General features: G+C 33.6%; 1 protein-coding gene across 4 annotated transcripts in view; it reads right to left on the reverse strand.

The window, feature by feature from the left end:
* The window catches only part of LOC140437618 (solute carrier family 41 member 1-like), a 146,321-nt gene that overhangs the window by 69,476 nt on the left and 54,764 nt on the right, over positions 1–22,081 (reverse strand). Inside the window, exon 1 of one of the 4 annotated variants that reach the window (XM_072527231.1) lies at positions 16,762–16,824. The exons of the other annotated variants lie outside the window; for them this stretch is intronic. Within the exon in view, the coding sequence (XP_072383332.1) occupies positions 16,762–16,780 (19 nt within the window). The 5' untranslated portion in view covers positions 16,781–16,824. Of the gene's footprint in view, positions 1–16,761; positions 16,825–22,081 lie in introns of those variants that run through there. 4 annotated transcript variants of the gene reach the window in all.

Consider the following 22,081-nt stretch of genomic DNA (forward strand, 5'->3'; position numbering starts at 1 on the left):
TTTTAAAGTCGTCTGGCTATTTATCAAGTCTTCATAAAATGTTCTGTTGCTGTGGTCATATAAGCGAGGAAGAAGCTTTTCTAGAGTAATCCGGTTTTGTCTTCTTAATGGGTGCTGGTAGAGCACATGCTTTCTGCAGTGCAAGTTTATTTCGTTTTTTATTGGTATTATTATGCTACCAAGTGATGAACACCATATACTGCTATAGCTATCTTTAAGAAGAATGCATATGTTAGTATTTTTAATATTCTCAAATTTTTTATGTTAATAGCTGATTTAAGATAATTAAAAAAAAAATTTGCCAGTTGCACTTTTTTCTTACTAAAAATCATTAAAGCATCTATTTTGATAAGTCTAAAAGGAGACGGTTTAGTTCTTGTTTGTAAAATGAGGTTATCCCAACCTGCTGGACTTTCAACACGTTCGCTTTTCTGCTTTTTTCTTGAGTTCAGAGAAAAATCCTAGTAAATGGATCCAAAAAAATTTATACAATATCTGCCTTGCAAAAAATACTGAATTGGAGAGTATATGTGGCAGTGGTACATTATTTAGCATAAAATCAATGGTAATTCAAGTAATTTTACCTGCTGGTGTCTGTTCTTTGTAGCTGCGTTTTTGGCATGGAATGCATTAGCTTTTTTTAGATGAAGTTCTTTTTGTATTTTGCAAGAAGCTGCATCGGTCTCAAAAATATCCTTGTTGTTTCGATACAGAAATAGATCCTACAGAAAGGTTTTGCACATATTTTACTGTTAAATTAAATGGATGTTATATCTGATTCGGATTTTTTCGCAATGAGTAATGTGACTAAATAGGAGCAAATGCATGTATGTGATGCATTATGAGGGTTGTAGCTTCTTTGCAGTAGTTTCTAGGGTGGAAATTATGTTTCCCCTCTTATCTCTAGATGCACAGCCTTATTCTACTAGTAATAAATAAAGTAAATTCTTTTTAGACGAGGCAGTGTAACTGCATGAATGGCAAATACTTTGATACAAACAGACTTTTCCATAAAAAAAAAATGCAACTCATCGTAAGATATTGTAAGAATATGCAGCATAATGCGATTTGTTTTCTTCGTTACGTTTTCTATGTAGTTGTATGTGGTTTATTGTTTTTAGGCATTAGGCATTTTATAAAATTCAGTAAATATATATTCACGCTCTTCAACAGAAACTTTTTAGATACATTTAAGCCGTTTGCACCCAAAAAAGCACCCAATAAGATTCCAATGCTACAGAATATTATTATGAAACAAAATACCTGCAATCATCTCCTACTTTTTTCTTTGCTATTACTTTCCCCTTTTGATTTCTATGTTCCATACCTTTCACTTTCACTTACAGTAATTTTCGGATGTGTTTTTGGTTCATTTTTCTCTCGCCACTGGGCAATAGTCACTTCTGTATTATTTTCTGCTTTTATATTTCTCCAGTACTCGAGAAACTTGGATAATTACTTTAACTTACATATAAAGGAACACGTGCAGTCAACTGGATAATTATTTTGCCAGTGAACGACGACGGGGCGTTAAATATCCAAAAAACAGATATTAACTAAGCCGACCAAGTATCATTACACATTACAAATAAGCAGACGACTTATCACATGTCATGGACATCTGACTTTCTTAGGTGAAAAAGACTTGTGATATTTTAAGAAGACCATACCAAATTTAATATGTAGATATTATAGAAATTATGACATTTTTACGAGAAATAAGTTTTTGTATTCCAATTGGAAAAAATTTTGCTTGATAGTCTTTCTAGATATATGTTTTTGGTTTTTAGTATAAAAATTTGAAAAAGCGATTTGCAAGAAAAACTGAAAACCTCTTACTCTATCTCTATTATGAAAAAAACTAATTTTACTCCACGACTTGTCATGATCGAGAGGCTCTTCATACTCGCACATGATCGCAGAATCATGAGAGACGGTAGGAGCGAGATTGACATCCAAATTTAGTCGCTGGATTTCTACTAGCTACTATCTCTGTCTCTACCGTGTCGATTAAGTCTGTAGATGTCTGATTAATAATAATAATAATAATAGCGTTTATTGTCCAACAGAATCCATTTATAGGACAAAATACAATACTACAATTAAATGATATATTAATAATTCATAAGTACTAACTAAATAACACATTTTTCGAGTATTTTACCTTAACATAAAGAAACTACTCAATCACCTAGGTAGATCTCAGCCATCCTAGTAAGCTGCTTTAAACTGCAGTGAAATATATCGCAGTAAGCACTTAAGGAATTATAATAGTTGCACATGAGAAATAGAGGAGAATTTAACAGAAGATTAGTTCTAGCTTGTGTATTTCTGAACGTAATTGAATTTCTCACTGGATAAGATGGAACGTTAAAATTTATTTGTCGAAGAATATCAGGGCAGTCAATGAGATTATGTAGTAGCTTGTACAGGAATATTAGGGAGGCATTAATTCGTCTAGATTCTAATGATACTACGTCCAAACCGCTACACAACTCACTATTGCTGATGCCCCTCTTGGGATATATGCCGTTAATTTTGAGAGACAAAAATTTTAAAAATTTACGCTGCACCTGCTCTATAAGTTGGATATGTACATCATAAAAAGGTGACCAAATGACAGAGGCATATTCCAGTTTACAGCGTACAAAAGTGTAATAAAGTAATTTAATTGCCTTAATATTAGTGAGATTTCGACTATTTCTAATTATGAATCCATAAGATTTAAGTGCTTCTTTAACCTTTAAATTTACATGTTCAACAAAGGTGAGTTTATAATCAAATGTAACTCCAAGGTCTTTAATTTTATTTAAACGTTCAAGTTCATTGCCATTGATAATATAAGGATGGTATAAATTAGATTGTTTCCTAGAATAACTAACTACTTTGCACTTATTGGCATTAAGATTCAAATGATTTGCATTACACCATTCATGTACACGATTCAGTTCACTCTGCAAAAAATGACAATCATTAAGGTCACTTATCAATGAATAAATCTTTAAATCATCGGCATAACATAAACATGGTGCAGAAATTAATTCACACAGATCGTTAATAAATAACAAGAATAATAATGGACCTAGATTAGAACCTTGTGGAACCCCTGAAGAAGCTAGGTACTTTTCCGATTTGTAACCATTATAAGCAACAAACTGCGTTCTATTTGACAAGTAAGACCTCATAAAAGTCACGGCATCCTCAGAAAGACCAAAGAGACATAATTTAGAAAGTAATACGCCGTGGTGAATTCTGTCGAACGCCTTCGTAAAGTCAGTATATATGACGTCAACTTGACTTCTATTATCTAGGGCCGCTGAGATATATTGTGTGACCATTAATAAGTTTGTCACAGTGGACCGGTTGGAGACAAAACCATGTTGATATTGAGACAGCTGATTACGAGTGTGTGAGTAAATACGATTATACAAAACTATTTCAAAGACTTTCGATAGATTGCAAATAATGGAAATTGGTCTGTAGTTTTCTACCTGACCCTTTTCACCAGTTTTGAATATTGGGCACACTTTTGACTCCTTCCAGAGACTCGGATATTCCTTGTTAAGAAGACATAAATTAAAAATTTTTAATAGTGGCACAGTTAAGGCACCTATGCAATCCTTAACCAAAAAGGATGGAATATTATCAGGTCCACACGTCATTTTGTCTTTCAATTTCTTACTAGCCAAAATTATCTCAGACTCTAAAATAGGATAAAAATTTAAGTAATCTGCATTGATTGAGGAAGAGTTAGCCTTGAAATTAATATCTGATGACAGAAAAACACTCTTGAAAAATTCTGCAAACATATTCACAATATTTTGTGGGTCGGAGGTAGTAATGTCATTATATTTCATCACACCAGGAATTCTTGAACTTTTATTTTTTGAATTTACGTACGACCAAAACTTCTTGGGGTTGATGGATAAGGCAATTTGTATATTCTCGACATATACATTGTAGGCCAAACTGATTTTTGATTTGACAAGGTGTCTTAACCGTTGAAACTCCAGCAAATCACACTGATTTTTGAATCGTTTAAACTTTTTTCTAAACTTTGCTTTTAATTTGATGTTGTGAATGATATCAGCATCGAACCAGGGTGGGTATTTATGGCTAAAGTTTTTGTAAACTGGAATATACTTATTGAACACAGAAAAAATCTTATCGTAAAAGTTATTTAAAGTTTCATTAACGTCATTAGAAGTATCCAGAGAGTTCCAATCCGTTTCATACAGTTCTCGATATAAAGCAGGAAAATTGGCTTTTTTAAAGTTGTAAGTTAACTGCTCCAAACCATACCTAAATTTAGGCTCTTTTACAAATATATCCGTAAATGATATTAGAAGAGCTGGGTGATGAGAGTCTTCATAGACCAAAGGTGAGTCATCATGCTTAACTTCACAACTGAAATGCGATAAGACCAAATCTAGCAGTCTACCCAAGTGATTAACAACATTGTTAAATTGTCTAAGGCCAGTAGAGCCCGCAAAACTTAAAACTACAGAAGTTTTGAAATCAGACATATCATTATCTATAAACCTTGAAACATTGAAATCGCCTAGTACTATGCAGTCATTATTTAAGTAATCAAATTGCCCTAAGCAATCGAGAAAATATTCAAAGTCTACCAAACTTAACCTATCAGGTAAATAAACAACAACTATATAAAAATATTTGTAACCAATCCGGCACTTGACAATAATAAGATCAATAAGTGGAAATTGTGGAAATTAAGAAGTGATTATCGATGTGATTTTACTTGGCTGACTAAGTAAATGGGAACCACGTAAAATTCCCCCTTAAACCAGCGGAGAAGCAGCATAGGTCAAGAACTTGGGGCCGAAATTGCGTTGAGCGGCTAAGGGGTTGCTTAGTCACTACTATGCAAACTCAAGGTATCAGGCATCACCTAGGTTTGATTAACCTTAAATCGGCAAGGGAGAAAAATGGCATAGCCCTACTCACAAAATCTAGGAAAATATAGACCAAACTTTCACAACAATTGAAAAAGGTCAACCAAGTAAGCTTAAGTGAGGAAGCTAGAAAAAGATTAAAGTATACGATAAAACAAATCATTGACAGAAATGAGGCTAGAAAAAAGCTCTGAAGCCAATCGAGAAGTCACAAAAAGCAGTAAGGATTGAACCGAAAGGATAAAAGAGAGTCCATACTGAGAAAAACAGCCTAGAAGCCCAGCCTAGGAAGAAAGGCTAAAAAACAATCACTGGCGAAAACAAATCATGCTCAGGATAGCTGGTATATGCCATAAGGGTAAGACGACTGACCCAAAACTTTCTAGAGACTTCTCTTTAAAGATTACACTTGGTAGCGATAAAAGAAATGATTCTATAGAAGATAATTATGTTCTTATATTTATTTTCTTAATAGTCTTGACATTCCAGTATATAAGATTCTTAATTAATTCTTAGTTTAAAAAAAAAGACAGTCTTCCCAATAGAACTAACTGACCTTCTCAGTGTATCTTTCATATGCAGATGATTTAAAGAATAATAACCATATGGTCAATTTCAAATTTAGCCAAGTAATAATTTTAACACAAAACCCACTCTGACCAGCCTTGAACAAGTTCTGCACTCAAAAGTAAAGCTAAAACAAAGGCCACAAGTAGAGACAAAATCATAATGAGATTTACAATGCCTTCCGTTAAAAGTTTTAGTTAAACCTATTAGATTTAAAAACAAAACAACTGAAAAGCTGCATTTAACGAGCTTCGTAGGATCCCCGTAGAAAAAAAAATTGATCTTTACTAATTCAAGCGCCATGTACTTACAAAAGACTATAATAATGGACTTTAATATATTTATAAATGCATGATACAGCAAAAAAGCTCATTTGAAGCTTAATTGATTTTACTTATGTTTTAAAGTTCATCAGCTTAAGCGGAAACTCCCACGTAACGAATTAAAAGGTATGACTTTTATTATTATTAAAAAGCCTCTCCCTGATTTCTCAATTACCTTTATTCAGGAGAAAATAAAAACTTAACCAGCTTATACAACAAAAATAACAGACAGCTTATCATTGGATATGACTTAAATTCCCACAATACTGTATGGGATAGTTCAGTGACAAATAAATGAAATACTATTTATTTTCCCGTTACATGGTCATTATTATTGTTAAAAAATTTAACAAACTCAAATATTTTACTAAAACTAGGAAAGAAGTACTGGATTCTAATCTAACTAGTTGCTTTACTATAAATATTAATCAGAACTCTCATACCGCTGATAAGTCCACAATGTTTCAAAAAGGAAAGTATACGATGTCTTTTAAATGCTCATTTTCTAAAGATGATGTACAGTTTCATGAATCCACATACCAATTATTAAGAACATCAAAGAATGCTGTGGAGAAAATTTTCACAAAGAATAGAATTAAATCGACTATAATTAGTTTTAAGCCCTACAAATCTTCTGGGGATGATGGTCCGGTTATATTTACTTTGTAAAATGGGCAACGTGAAAAGATCAACATGTAAACTCTGTGAAGTCTCTCTCAACATGTGAAACTGAAGGACAATTGTTCGCCAACGCTATAAGTATCTGAAATAGGTCTTTTTAGAGCCAGGTAACAAATATCTCTCCTAAATGGATAATAGGTTTCCTTACAAGACTAGATCTGTTGGATTGTATATAAATGTTCCAATGCATTGAGAGTATCAGAGTCGTTAAATATTACTGAAAACAAAAATATCTATTTAAAAATTTCATCAGGACGAAAAAAATAGTAAAGAACTTAATGTTTTTTTGATTCACTATATTAAAGAGCATCGGATACCTTAGCGTTCCAATTTATTTCTGTTATAACATGTTTTTTCCGTGTTGCTTTTTAAGTATTTTTAGTGGTCATTCATCTGATTTCCAAGAACTTAATACTTCTAAGAGTTGATGACAGTTAGCCACAAATTAGTTTGGTATATGAGTTCTGCTAATGATTATATAGTTCGTTTAGAAACGTGCTTATGTATAATTTAACTAAGTTTATGACATTCTAACAGACCGTATCCGTTGTTATTAATTATTATTTATATTCAATTGTTTCAAATAAAACAATAATATCACAAAACAACCGAAAAAATAATTAAAATGTTAACAAAGATGAATTATTTTTTTATTAAGTAATGTAAAGTTAATGTTCTTTATGTTATATTTAATATCAGAAATTAGGTATAGTCCAAAAATATATACTTGTGTGTGTGTGTAGATAGATAGTGGATGGCATTAGAACTTGTCTATTTGCCACAGAATATTTGTATTTTTTTTTATTATTATTATTATTAAGGATAGGATAGGGATAAAAACATGGCCACTCGTTTCTTGTCTAGGGACCCATCAAGACATTTTTATTAAGACAAACTAGACTAATAGTCTAGTTATACTAGTGTTTTACTAGTCTAATAGTAGACTAATAGACTAGTAAAACAGAGGTTTGGATTCTAATTACATAATGTTTGTAAACACATATTTGTATACACATATATATACACATATATACACACATATATACATATACACATATTTAACCATATATGAGCTAAATATCTATTTTTGCTTCTAAAACAAACTTGATTAAAAGGTTGTATATTTCTTTCTCTTGTTGTGCTAATAAAGTAGGAATGTTAGTTGGTAGACTTACAAACTTTTTCAGTTCTTGGTACAGCATATCTGTATGTGCAGTATATTTTTGACACTCTAAGAAAACGTGATTTATATCGGCTAAAGGTTTTTCTGGACAGTGAGGACAACACGGAGAATCTAAGATACCAATCCTAAACGAATGTGCTGGAAAGCGACCATGATTAAGTTTTAAACGTGATATAATTGATGACTTATAACTATTATAATCCCACGTATTGATGTAAGGAATGTTCGTCGGTAAAACCGGTTGAAGTTTAAAATTCAGAGGTTCAACTACATCTAGAGGTTCTCTGATGTAGTTGAAAATTTACTGTACTGAGTTTCCCATCTAACCCTCACATCAGCCTTATATAAATTAATAAGATCTGATGGGTTGCACATGTTTACTTTCAATTCTGAGTCAACTGCTTTTTTAGCTGCGAGATCAACTGCTTCATTCCCAGTTATTCCTGAATGACCTCTAACCCAGACTAATGTAACTCGTACACCATACTCCTGCAGTTTATATAGACTATTTTTTATAGATAGAAGAATATTTTTGTTATAATGATTAAAAGGAAGGCTTTTAATGGCGTACAAAACTGAGAGGGAGTCTGTTTACAATTACCACAGATAAAGGTAAATTCATCTCACACCAATCTAAAGCTTTCCTAATAGCTATAGCTTCTGCACTAAAAATCGATAAATAATGGGGGACTTGATATTGCTCAACATGGTTAATATTAGAAACTAAAAATGCACAGCCTGTTTTAAATCTTTTTTTCGATCCATCCGTATATTAAATTAATTTTGATAGAAATATATAATCTGGATAGTTTGGAATTATAATAGTTGGTTTAAATACTAAGGCTGCAAAATCGATTTCGTAAATAGGATATTTTTTTTTACTAAGTATTAGTTCTTTATGTCTCTCAGTGTCAATAAAAGCATAGGCAAGAGGGGGAGACGTTTTAATTCTAAAATAAATATATACTTATCTGTGGTAAATCATTTAATTGATTACCATGCTTGTAACATATCAAATTGACATTTTTAATTTTTTAAATTTTTGAAAAAATATATATAAGTAAAAAGTTATTTAGATCTCCAATTAGGAAATAGTAATATTCAAGAATTCAAATAGGTACATGATAGTAGAAATTATAAGCGAAGTAAAAGCAACACTAAAGGACCAAACTAATTGTTAAGATAAAATATGTAATTTTAAAAAACAAAATTTAGAAGTCACTGGAAAGGTAAATTTTCTGAAAAGCAGCAGTGAAATGATAAATAAACAAATAAGAATAAAACAAAATATTGTAATTAAAAGACACGATTTTAAGAATAGTAAAGAAATTGAAGATGCCTTTTAAAAATTATAAGTACATAAAAAGATTAGATTTAAAATTATTTTGCAAAAGCCATTAAATCGATCTTAATGAAATTTTGTGTAATGATTAAACGTATTAAAGAGTTTTTGTTCTCGGAATATAAAGGTTCTAAGTTTGATTTTAGTCTGAAAAATAAATTCACAAAAAAAAAACGTTCTTTTCAACTGTTCTTTTGTGTTTTTTAGTATTTATTATAAAACTTTTATGTCCAATAAAAATTATTCTAAAACTAATTTTGCTTGAGATATTTGCAAGAAAGAAATTTATTTCATATTTTGTTTAATAACAACTTAAGCCCACATTTTACAACTCACCCATAGTATTCACTCATTTGTAGTGATATTTTGGAGCGGTTTATGCAAAAAACTGCGATTATAGGCTTCACACCCAAACATCGTTATTTTAAACAGATACCGTCTGGGCTGTACAGAAATATCTAAGCTGTAAGCACATTCAAAAACAAGTCTGGATTTTGCTTACTAAAAATGTCTTAAAACATCTGACAAGATGGCTAGTTACTCAATGTTTAATAACATACCTACATTTATGGGCTTCGTTATTCGATCTTTTAGCCATATACCTCCAGTATACCTCCCTATACCTCCAGTTCAAACTATATTTTAATACAATCACAAAAACAATCAGAACAGGGTAACAACACGGTCAACGTGGCCGGTATTTCCATGATTAGAAGTGAAATAAAGCTCAGAAACCTAGCGTGTTCTTAGTGGAGATGAATCTTAAGCAGCTATCTTGTCCGTCAAAACCACGAGATATTTTAAGTAAGCAAAATTAATACAACTGTAATACCAAAAATATTGCCGATACTTCACGCGAATGCCTGCAGTAATACACCGTCAGAAGCTTTGCTTTAAAATGTTAAAAATGTCCCTCTGAAACGTGACACGAGATTTAACTCTTATCCACATTGGTTGTCGTATTGGTGCAAATATTCTTGGTGTATTTCTTATTTACTTATGTAAAAGTGGTTTCAGTTAACCTTCATCGGACTGGCTGGGGTCTATTTTGACCGCAGATCACAATTTTTGGCTGTCACTTTATAGATCTTAATTTTAATTCGGCAGTCTTCTATCTATCTGCAGTTTTTATATATTATATTGATAAAAAATAATGCCTATAAGAACATTTAACGGTTAGATTAAATTTAAACTTTAATTTTATAGGCTGGGGTCTCCTAATACCCCGGTCAGCCTTTTATGTCATATACAATGAATTCTAATAAAGTTGTAATAATGTCGGAATCCCATAGATTTTACGGATTAGTACCAACTATGAGTGTACTATTGTTTTATGTAAGGATTTTACATGTTTAAATGGGGCATTCCCCGAGATGCGATAAAATTAAACGAAATAATATAAATATATTGAGTTCCAGCCTCAATTTGTTTCTTGTCGTATTTGTGAATAGTGCATAAAATTCTGAACATAATTTACGTTTACTTGAAAGTGATGATCCAGAGCTTGATATCAACGAGGATACAGCAAGTGATTTATAAGATGAAGACAATGTAACAGATGAAGAAGAAAATGACTTTATTATTGATCAAAGCATAGAGCAAAATGAACCAACCGTTACTGACTCTGCAGGCTTACTGGTATATGTATCTAAAGATATAACTGAGTGGTCAAGGTTGCCAAAAAACACAAAAGTGAAACGCGCAAAGACCAATATTCGTAAAAATGCTCTAGGACAAATTACATTTATGATATATCAAGTATCAAAAACGCTTTCCTTCTGTTTTTTTCAGACGAAATTCTAAATATAATTTTCATGGAAACTAATCGGAAGGCTCAAGCGAATTACGATAAATGGAATAGTGAAAACTCAAATAAAACTAAAGTATATGTATGTCTGCGTTGATTTTGTAGAGATTCAAGCGCATATTTGAATATTGCTTATACTTGGAGCTTTTCAGCGTTTGTCACGCCGTGGAGTTTAGGGCTCTACATTGTAAAATTGACATGCACCCTATCCTCCATGCTATGGCTTGCTGGACGAGTCATACAGTCTGTAGTCGACATCCCGAGGTATGAGCGGGAATACAAAGTGTAACAATACTCATACACTTATGAAACGCACCTGGCTGATCATAGGGGCCTGCACATTTTGCTCTTTTTCAACGTGTCTTGAGTGAAATGTCTTTAATCTTTCCCATCGGCCTCTCTTGGCTAATTCTTGTTTTTTCCGACCCCGAGTGGCTATTAGGGTAATCCGTAGTACACTTTACTACTCACACACACACACACACACGCAGTGATCAACCCTGCCCCTAGGAACATGTGTATACCAATCTAAGAATGGGATCCACATGTCCGAAGATCAAACCGGTCTCACCTCGCTAGTCGAAGTGGTACCTATCTGACCCCCAGGTTTTTCCTCCACCCCTCCTCATCGTGTGACTTACGTGAGGAGGCTTATGATCTGAGTGATTGAAAGTTACTTAAGGTGTCCTGGGTAATGGAACATCCTCTGTTTTTAATTACTGTGGTTATGCCACCTAACTGTAGGGGTAGCCACATCTAGGCTTTTCTCCCTATTTACTTTACTGACTCTATTGAAGTTACTCTATCATGACTTCGGGACTTGAGTCCCTAAAACAAAAAGAAAAAGCGTGTGTTCCGACCATAGAGCCCCCAGCCGTGGCTGACGACTCTATGTTCGGAAAAGAGTGTGTGCTCGGTCACTCGGCCGCCGATTTGGCAAAATAAATTTTGTTCTCCTCGCCGGTCGAGCACCCGAGTGGGGTCCGGCCACTGAGCCCTTGTATGCCGCACAAGACCTCAGTGCTCGGATTTCGCGAGAATATCAGTATTCACCTGATCCGCCTTAGGGGCCTAGTCCGTTGTAACGGTATATGTGGAGCCTGATGGGCCCTCCATATTTGGTCAATAAAAAATGAATTTACGATAATAATGACAAGTATTTAGTAATGGATGAATCTGAGTGATTTAAATAGAGAGACCGTTTTTTGTATTTTTTTTTTTTGTTTTTTGTTTTTTTTTTTTTGTTTTTATTTTTTTTTTGTTTTTTGTGGACTTCCTTGGAGCTTCGGAACTATAATATGCCTGGGTCCCAATTCTTTCCTTTTTTTGTTCCTTAATCCTAATTGTGTGCGTGTGTTGGGGTGAGCATTCCCAAGTGTATACTGCTCTCACTCACCCCGGTGTATATTGGACTTCCAATACACTTTACTACTCTACTACGACTTTGAATATAAATACATGGAATATCCAAGGGTGGAGAACCAAGTCAGATGAAATCATGGCAGAAGTAAAGAAAATAAAATCAGATATCACAGTTCTTACCGAAACAAAGAAAAAAGGCCAAGGTAGTGAAGACATAGGAGGTTTTATACATATTTATAGTGGAGTAGAGAAAGACAAAAGAGCACAAGCAGGGGTATCAATATTGATAAAAAAAGACTTAAAAGGAAACCTAAATAGCTGGGAGCAGATCAATGAGAGAATTATTAGAGTATCTATTACGTGGAAAGGGCACGACCTCGAGATCATTGGAATATATGCTCCGTCAGAAAATGCATCAAAAGCAGCATTCCTCTATTATCTCTAATTTGTTGATTAATTCACTTCTTTTTCCTTAAACCCCCCTCTTTAGTTATTTCCTGTACCTTTACTCTTTTTAAGTCTCTGAGGAGCTCAGCCTTCTCATGCTAAATTTAATCCCATAGGTTTTAATTTTAATTTTTTCAGCCGGAAGATTTTTAATCTTTACTCAATTTATTGGGCCCACTTATATAAACCTTTTACCATACGAGCAGTCAAAAACAATTTTATTTAAAAATGAGGTCTTATGTTAGCTACAAATATGTACAATTCAATTTTACCTTGTCCTAGATGTGATCAACATAAATGGCAATATCATATATCTAAGCTAATCAGTCACAAATACACCTTTTAGACCACACTCTATACGACAAAGAGTAACATAACTCTTAAACACGACCTTTGCCTCCATCGGTAATTTTACATCCTTCATATCCAAAAATTAAAAACAAAATTTTTAAATCCCAACACTTGGATTGCTGTCATCATTTTTAACATCACTAAAGCTTTTGAATCGGTTGGCTGCAGTAATATTATGTATAACTAACACTATTCCATGGTGCATTGACATTCTGTTTTCGACACCGTTCATAGGTATCTTGTCAATCAGTTACCAGCTAAAGTCCGTTTGAAGAGGTCTACCCTCCGGACGCTGGTACTCACGTGAGGCATGGTTATATGTTGCCTGAAGTTAAATCTAATCAAATATTAACCATAATTCTTTTTTAACATGTACATTTTTTGGTAACTTTAATTTTTGTAAAGGGTTTTACCCTAATATTTTGGTGGCCCAGGCATGGTAACCTGTAAGTATAACCATTTTGCTTTTTTAACCTTAGTCAACATTTCAATCACGTTTGCTTTAATTAAATGGTTTACACTTATTTTAGGCTTTTAACCTGATGATGGAATTATTATTCCGAAAACGTTTGTGTTTTTTTACATACAAAGATTTAAACCTCTTTTTGTGATACATGGTATACAGTCAGCTGCAGGAATTTATTTTCCTTGTGGATTTTCAAATAAAAATAGTTGCGTTTATTTCGCACCTGAGAGTCTCTATTTGTGGTGTATGCGCGCGTTTATTTATGTGTCTGATAGAGATATAAAACAATATTATTGAAGACTTTGATACTACATATCCGAATACTTAAGAATATCAAATTAGTTTTTATTGGGTACAAAGACGACTAGGAAACAGGACAATGCATTAATTTATTTTGTAATAATACTTTGTGACAATATCATTTCAAGTGGCAATTGGAGTGTTCTTTAGTATCCTTTGTTAATTTTTTTACCATTGTTTTATCTGATTGTACTGTAGATAAAACACCTGAAATAATCGCAGATCGAAACAGATAAATCCATATAAAGATAAGTATAACTTGAAAGAGAATTGTTCCAACTGCTTAAACGTACAATTATAAAAACATATCCAATATTTTATGAACAAATTAGTTTCAAATTGCGTTTTCTAAGTAAATTTATATAACTAAGTTATTAAAAATTTATTAACCCAGAGAAGCAATGTCAACGCTTTCTATGTTTAACTAATTGCTTTATAAATAGTCCAAATAGTAGGACAATGTAATAAATGATTCAACATTAATAGCGTAAAATCGTTCAAAATTTAGAAACAAGATTATTATTGTTTCAAAAATAGTTAACGTAAATACCAATTTAAATCAAATAATATTCGTGCATGCGATACATTTTATGTATATGAATTTTATCAGCCCATAGAACAGGCGGGTTTTAGAAAAGGCTATGGAACAAACGATCACCTACTGCTAATAAAAAATCTTATAGAAAAATGCACTGAATATAATAAACCACTAGCTTTAATATTTGTCGACTATGAAAAGGCATTCGATACCGTTAATCAACAAAAAATGTTGGAAGCCTTGACAGAATGCCGAATTGACTATCGGCATATAAATATAATTAAACACATATACCAAAACGCAACAGCCAGTGTTAGAGTGGATGATCGTCAAACCCAGAAATTCCCGATACAACGTGGAGTACGCCAGGGGGACACCATATCGCCGAAACTGTTCACTACGCTTTTGGAATATATATGTAAAAGGGCAAAACTGACCGACAAGTGCATAAACATAAACGGAGAAAAGCTTAGCCATCTAAGGTTTGCAGATGATATTGTACTAATAGCTGATAGAATAGATGAGGCCAAAGAACTTTTAAATCAGCTCTACCTTTCCTCGCTAGAAGGGGGATTGAAAATAAATATATCTAAAACACAGATGATGACAAATCTTGTAGTCAGCGAAGATATATGCGTAGGAACAAGATCCATAGACCAGGTAATGGCCTATAAATACCTAGGTCATGAAATCCGCATAGGAAAAGATAACCAAACCGTTAAGCTTCTCCGTCGTATAAGACTGACTTGGGCAGCCTTCGGCAAGCTGAACCAGATTTTCAAATCGTCTGATATACCAATATGCCTTAAAAGAAAAACGTTTAATCAGTGTGTTTTGTCAGTGGTAACTTACGGTGCGGAAACGTTGACCATGACAAGGAAAACAGTTCAAAAGATCCGTGGGTGTCAAAGGGCGATGGAGCGTGCTATGTTGGGCGTTTCACTACGAGACAAGATCCCAAATCGCCAGCTACGACAAAGAACAGGAGTGGCTGATGCAGTAGAGAGAGTAGAAACACTGAAATGGAACTGGGCAGGTCACGTGGCTCGAATGACAGATAATAGATGGACAAAGCGGATACTGAATGAAGACCAAGAGATGATGCCTACCGAAGCAGAGGTCGTCCACCAACACGTTGAACTGACGATCTAAAACGTTGTCATAGGAATTGGATGCAAGAGGCACAAGATCGAAACAGATGGAAAATTATGAGGGAGATCTATGTCCAGCAGTGGATAAGCGAAGATTGAATGATGATGATGATGCGATACATCCCTCTAAAAGCAAATAATGTATAGCATAAGAAATAAAGTCAAAAAGAGGTCGTCCACCAACACGTTGAACTGACGATCTAAAACGTTGTCATAGGAATTGGATGCAAGAGGCACAAGATCGAAACAGATGGAAAATTATGAGGGAGATCTATGTCCAGCAGTGGATAAGCGAAGATTGAATGATGATGATGATGCGATACATCCCTCTAAAAGCAAATAATGTATAGCATAAGAAATAAAGTCAAAAAGAGTGATATCGGAAAGGATGAAATACACGAATAAAAACGAATAACAATAAAAAGTGTAAATTAAAGAATCAAACAAAAAATCAAAGAAGCGAAAGAATTGTGGCTATCAGAAAAATCCGCAGAAATAGAAAGATTAGAAAAACAACATGGCAGTTTTAACATATACGGGAGAATTAAGGAAATAGCTGGTAGATATAAAAAAGAAAGTGTAACCTACCGACAACACTACGCGAGTGTCTAGAAGAAAACTGTGTCTATTCGTCAGTTGTGACTTTTTTAAATCAATGGGAATATACAACCAAATATAAACATCAGTGCGTGTACAAATAAATGTGTAATAGTTAATGCTTCTATTAACCAATGTAGATACTTCGTTTAACTCGAATTTATGTATGTAAAAATCTATGTATGTCAAAATCAGTCTAAGACACTAGTAATCATGTGTAACATTTTAAACACTTTATAGTAACGTCAAAAATAACATATACCTCTTTATAATTTTATTTAGGCTTTAATATTTAGCAAAAAAATGTTAATGTATTTTAAAATTGGTGTAATTGGTGTAAATTTAGTGTAATTGTTAAAGACCTGTGATATGCTGGTTTGTATTAATGATTCCACTTTGTGAATTTTTATTTGTTTGTAAGTATGCTCTATTTATTAATTGTTTTTAATAATAATTTTAGTGCACTCTGGGGAAGCTAATAAACATTAGCGAAATATCGAGTTTGACGAGATAATAGAATCGTTTCATTTTTTGACCAAAAACCTGATATGCCTCTCATTGCTTTTACTTATTAGACGGTCGATAAGATACAGAAAATCAACTATTAAAAAAACAACTTTTTAATTTCAATTATTATTAACAAAAATATACCAAAATATTAATTTATAATTAGATTGTTAGCGTAGCAATCTTAACAAAACTTGAACTTATACTTAAAAAAATAAATTACCCGACTCAATGGATTCCATCGCTTTTCACTATTCTACACTCAGATACTGGTCACTTAACGTTTAGAATATTCAGACAGACATTCTTACTATAATATTATTTGCATAAGTGAATTATCTTTTTGTAGGGTCATAGGTGTGACAAACAGATAATCGTAAAATTGTTTGAATGATCTTTTTATACACTAAGTATACTTTTATATGTTTTAAATAGTATATTTTATATATTACTAAAATTATGTAGTATCTGCTTTTTGAGATTTTATAGCTAATGACCAGCTAGGGAAAGAAAAATTCTTATGTTTCAGGGGAGTTGGAAATATCAATATTATAATTTGCTTACTCTGTCTGTCTTTCCGTAATGAAAACCACAGCGCCATCTACCCACAAAAACTACTACTAATTTTATATTAATAATATATATTATACTTCATACGTCATTAGTTTATTATTAAGAAATATTTATTAAATAAATATTTTTTATTTAATAAAAAATTAACATTGCTTATAGAGAAATAAAGGCTTTGGAAAATGTATAAAATAATATGTATTGTCTTTAAATGATTTGGAGCGTGTATCACTCTTACATACTACATAAAGACGTCGTTCGTTGTTTCTTTTCGTACATGTATTAAATAATGATCGATTAAAAAAACTGATTTGCTAATTATAGAGGCATTTTTTCTGTATTTTGTCATAAAATTTGTATTAAAGTACATATATTATTATACATAAATTATATATTATACATACATTAATGAATATGTTTATTTTACTTAATTCAATATTTTACACTGTTTTAGTATTTTTTCCACTTACCTACAGGGGTAGTTTTAACCCCTCATAAATAAAAGGCTTACTTCATCCATATATAACTTTTGCAAAGGAGGGTAAGATAAGCGTAAATTAAAATTATCAGCTAAATTCATGCCGTCAGACAAAATTGGGAGGTATTTTTTTCCCAAGTTACTGGACTAATTAGACAGCCTTGTCATACGGTCGGTTCATGCTCCGATGCATTCGGAGATTCATAATAAGTTCTGACCGCCGCTCTGGAAGAGAAGCGAAAGTTTTTTCCATCCTCTTGGTCGTGGAGTTATGTGTTTTTGACTTCGATTCGGCGAGAAGATTACCGGAGGCTCTGTAGTCAGCAAGGTGCCACCGGCAATACTTTAACAGTTCGAGTTTCTTATGTGAATAGTATATATATATATATATATATTGAATTTGAAATTTCCGCGGGAGCTATATGTGGTTTCAGTTGTTTTCCGGGTTTGACTCCGCGTTAAATATTTTTGGTTTTTAGAAAAACCATTGTTTTGACGACGTTTCGGCAAGGTCACACTTGCCATTGTCAAGTCAGATTCTGCTTCGTCTTGATGTTACAGGCGAACTGATTTCTCGGTCGCTGCACGCTGAGTTTAAATATCTTGTTGCGCTTCTTGTCATTGGTCCTGTGCGCAGAGTGGGCGTGGTCTTCTTCGCTATTTTAATTTTTACGTTTTTCTGCAGAATTGTTTTCCACGTATTTGGGAGTCTTTGGGCATCATCTCTGGTGTTTAAATTTTTCGGATGTTTTTCGATCTCTATGGCTTCTCTGATTACACGTTTGGCCTTATTTTCGATGTTGGCTAGCATTGTTGTTCCATTTAAGTCTATTTTATGTCCTGTGTTTATGACATGTTGTGCTAGGGATGAAGTTTTTTCTTTTCTTTCGATGGCGTTTCGATGTTCTTCGCGTCTAACCTGTATCCTTCGATTTGTTTGTCCGATGTACGATTTATCGCAGTCTTCACACGGGATCCTGTATACGCCTTGATTTTCTAATGCAACTTTTGTTTTTGCTGATGGTAATATGGTTGCTATTTTTCTGTCGGTGTTAAAAATAGTTTCTATTTTGTTTTTTCTTAGAACTCTGCTGATTTTGTCTGTCGTACCCTTTATATAGGGCAGGATAGTTTTACCGACTGGTTTTTCTTCTTTTTCTGGATCTTTGTTGTTGTTTCGGGATTTATGTGCTTTTTCAATCATGAACATGGAGAAACCATTTTTTCTTAGGCTTGTTTTGACTTTGTGCATTTCTTCATTCTTATGGTCCTCATCTGCCAGTTTCTCAGATCTTGTTATTAAGGTTTTTATTACCGAATTTAATTGTGCAGGATGATGGTGTGAGTCTGCGTGTAAGTACCTGTCAGTATGGGTTGGTTTTCGGTATACTGTATGTCCTATGCTTCCATCTTCTTTCTTAATAACTAACACATCTAGGAATGGAAGTTGTTGGTTATTCTCCCGTTCCATGGTAAATTGTATTTTTGGATGGATATTGTTAATGTGTTGTAGAAATTTATTAAGTTTCTCTTCTCCGTGCGTCCAGATAATAAATGTGTCGTCAACATACCTAAGCCACAGTTTGGGTTTATGCTCTGCTGTTTCTATTGCTTTTGATTCCATATCTTGCATAAAAAGGTTGGCTATTACGGGGGACAGTGGTGAACCCATCGGTGCTCCTTCGACTTGTTTGTACCTCTGGTCCTTGTAGATGAAGTAGGTGTTGTTTAAGCAATGCCTCGTTAAGTTTAGTGTATCCTGTGGTATTGGATATTTTCTAGAAAATATCCAATACCACAGGATACACTAAACTTAACGAGGCATTGCTTAAACAACACCTACTTCATCTACAAGGACCAGAGGTACAAACAAGTCGAAGGAGCACCGATGGGTTCACCACTGTCCCCCGTAATAGCCAACCTTTTTATGCAAGATATGGAATCAAAAGCAATAGAAACAGCAGAGCATAAACCCAAACTGTGGCTTAGGTATGTTGACGACACATTTATTATCTGGACGCACGGAGAAGAGAAACTTAATAAATTTCTACAACACATTAACAATATCCATCCAAAAATACAGTTTACCATGGAACGGGAGAATAACCAACAACTTCCATTCCTAGATGTGTTAGTTATTAAGAAAGAAGATGGAAGCATAGGACATACAGTATACCGAAAACCAACCCATACTGACAGGTACTTACACGCAGACTCACACCATCATCCTGCACAATTAAATTCGGTAATAAAAACTTTAATAACAAGATCTGAGAAACTGGCAGATGAGGACCATAAGAATGAAGAAATGCACAAAGTCAAAACAAGCCTAAGAAAAAATGGTTTCTCCATGTTCATGATTGAAAAAGCACATAAATCCCGAAACAACAACAAAGATCCAGAAAAAGAAGAAAAACCAGTCGGTAAAACTATCCTGCCCTATATAAAGGGTACGACAGACAAAATCAGCAGAGTTCTAAGAAAAAACAAAATAGAAACTATTTTTAACACCGACAGAAAAATAGCAACCATATTACCATCAGCAAAAACAAAAGTTGCATTAGAAAATCAAGGCGTATACAGGATCCCGTGTGAAGACTGCGATAAATCGTACATCGGACAAACAAATCGAAGGATACAGGTTAGACGCGAAGAACATCGAAACGCCATCGAAAGAAAAGAAAAAACTTCATCCCTAGCACAACATGTCATAAACACAGGACATAAAATAGACTTAAATGGAACAACAATGCTAGCCAACATCGAAAATAAGGCCAAACGTGTAATCAGAGAAGCCATAGAGATCGAAAAACATCCGAAAAATTTAAACACCAGAGATGATGCCCAAAGACTCCCAAATACGTGGAAAACAATTCTGCAGAAAAACGTAAAAATTAAAATAGCGAAGAAGACCACGCCCACTCTGCGCACAGGACCAATGACAAGAAGCGCAACAAGATATTTAAACTCAGCGTGCAGCGACCGAGAAATCAGTTCGCCTGTAACATCAAGACGAAGCAGAATCTGACTTGACAATGGCAAGTGTGACCTTGCCGAAACGTCGTCAAAACAATGGTTTTTCTAAAAACCAAAAATATTTAACGCGGAGTCAAACCCGGAAAACAACTGAAACCATATATATATATATATATATATATATATATATATATATATTTATCGTACATGAATAATTGTCTAGTATTCTGAGCACGGTGGAGGTCTTGAATCTCACAGACATGGCCCTTCAGGCCTCAACGTGTGACCGGGTTCACACTCATTGCGGTATAGGAACGTCGACAGAGTGTTGACTCTTCGACGGCCCTTCACTTCATAACGCCACCTCAAGTGAAATAATCTTAAGTCCCGTAAGGACTTCGATTTATTTCTGTAGAATGGTTTGGCGACGAAGTGCTACTTTAGCTCGGCCACTGATCTGGGAGTAATTATAAGTCCACGTGGGCCTTTTATTTACTCCTAACCATCGCATCAGTGGTGTAGTGGAACGCTGTGTCAGTACGACACGATCTGAAATAGCTTTAAGACAACCTGTCTTTCCCTAACTGCCTTTTTATGCATTTCTTGATTGCATCTCGCAGCGATCTTCCGTCAAAAAGCCAATAAAAACATAGTTAATAAAACTGTTTGTTATTGGCTTGCCAAAATCACAATCTTCTCTCTGATTGGCCGCTCTGGCGACAGTCTACTAGACTAGACACCATCACTTAACGTTCCAGTTCTGGTTTGGAAATTAGAATACCAAGAATTAAAACTCCACTATGGTAAATAGTTCGTAAAAAAATATAGTACACAATTAATAATAACTAATGCTCATTGAGATTTACCGGTTTTTGGATTTACTCGTGGGTGGTTATAATTTTCTCACTTTTAGGACCTGTATCTCACTCGGTATTTGATTTTCAGGTTTTCAAATGTATTTACATCTTTCAGTAATGCTCAGTGAAATGCCTACATTAATGCTATCTCTAATTCTACTAGTTATCAATGGTCCGGCTCTATTCACTCATAAATTGATACTCCAAAGTGATAGATCGACTTTTAATTTTTTACGACTGCGATTAGAAAACTCTGGCTGGCGATTGTTTTGCGAATTACTTATATATACATATTTTAAGAAACAAAATTTAATGAAATGTCTTAGACATCTAAAAAAGCAAGATATCTAAATAATCAAGTAACTTCTTAAACATCATAAAAAAATTTGGAGGGATTTTACACAAACGACTATGTAACTTACAAACGAACATAGATGAAAATATCTATTATTTCTTATGTAGATAGATAGATAGATAGATAGTTAGATAGATCTTTATTTAAGTAGAAAAAACCTAATATACATACACTATAAAGAAAGTACTCTATAAATTTTAGAAAGGTAAAAGAAATAATAAATTAGACTTACAATCAATTTAATTTAATAATGCAAAGCATCTTCAGGTCACGATACAAAGTTAAATAAATGCTGAAAATAATAAAC

This window comes from Diabrotica undecimpunctata, chromosome 3 (assembly GCF_040954645.1).
Source record: "Diabrotica undecimpunctata isolate CICGRU chromosome 3, icDiaUnde3, whole genome shotgun sequence".
Lineage (NCBI taxonomy): Eukaryota > Metazoa > Arthropoda > Insecta > Coleoptera > Chrysomelidae > Diabrotica > Diabrotica undecimpunctata.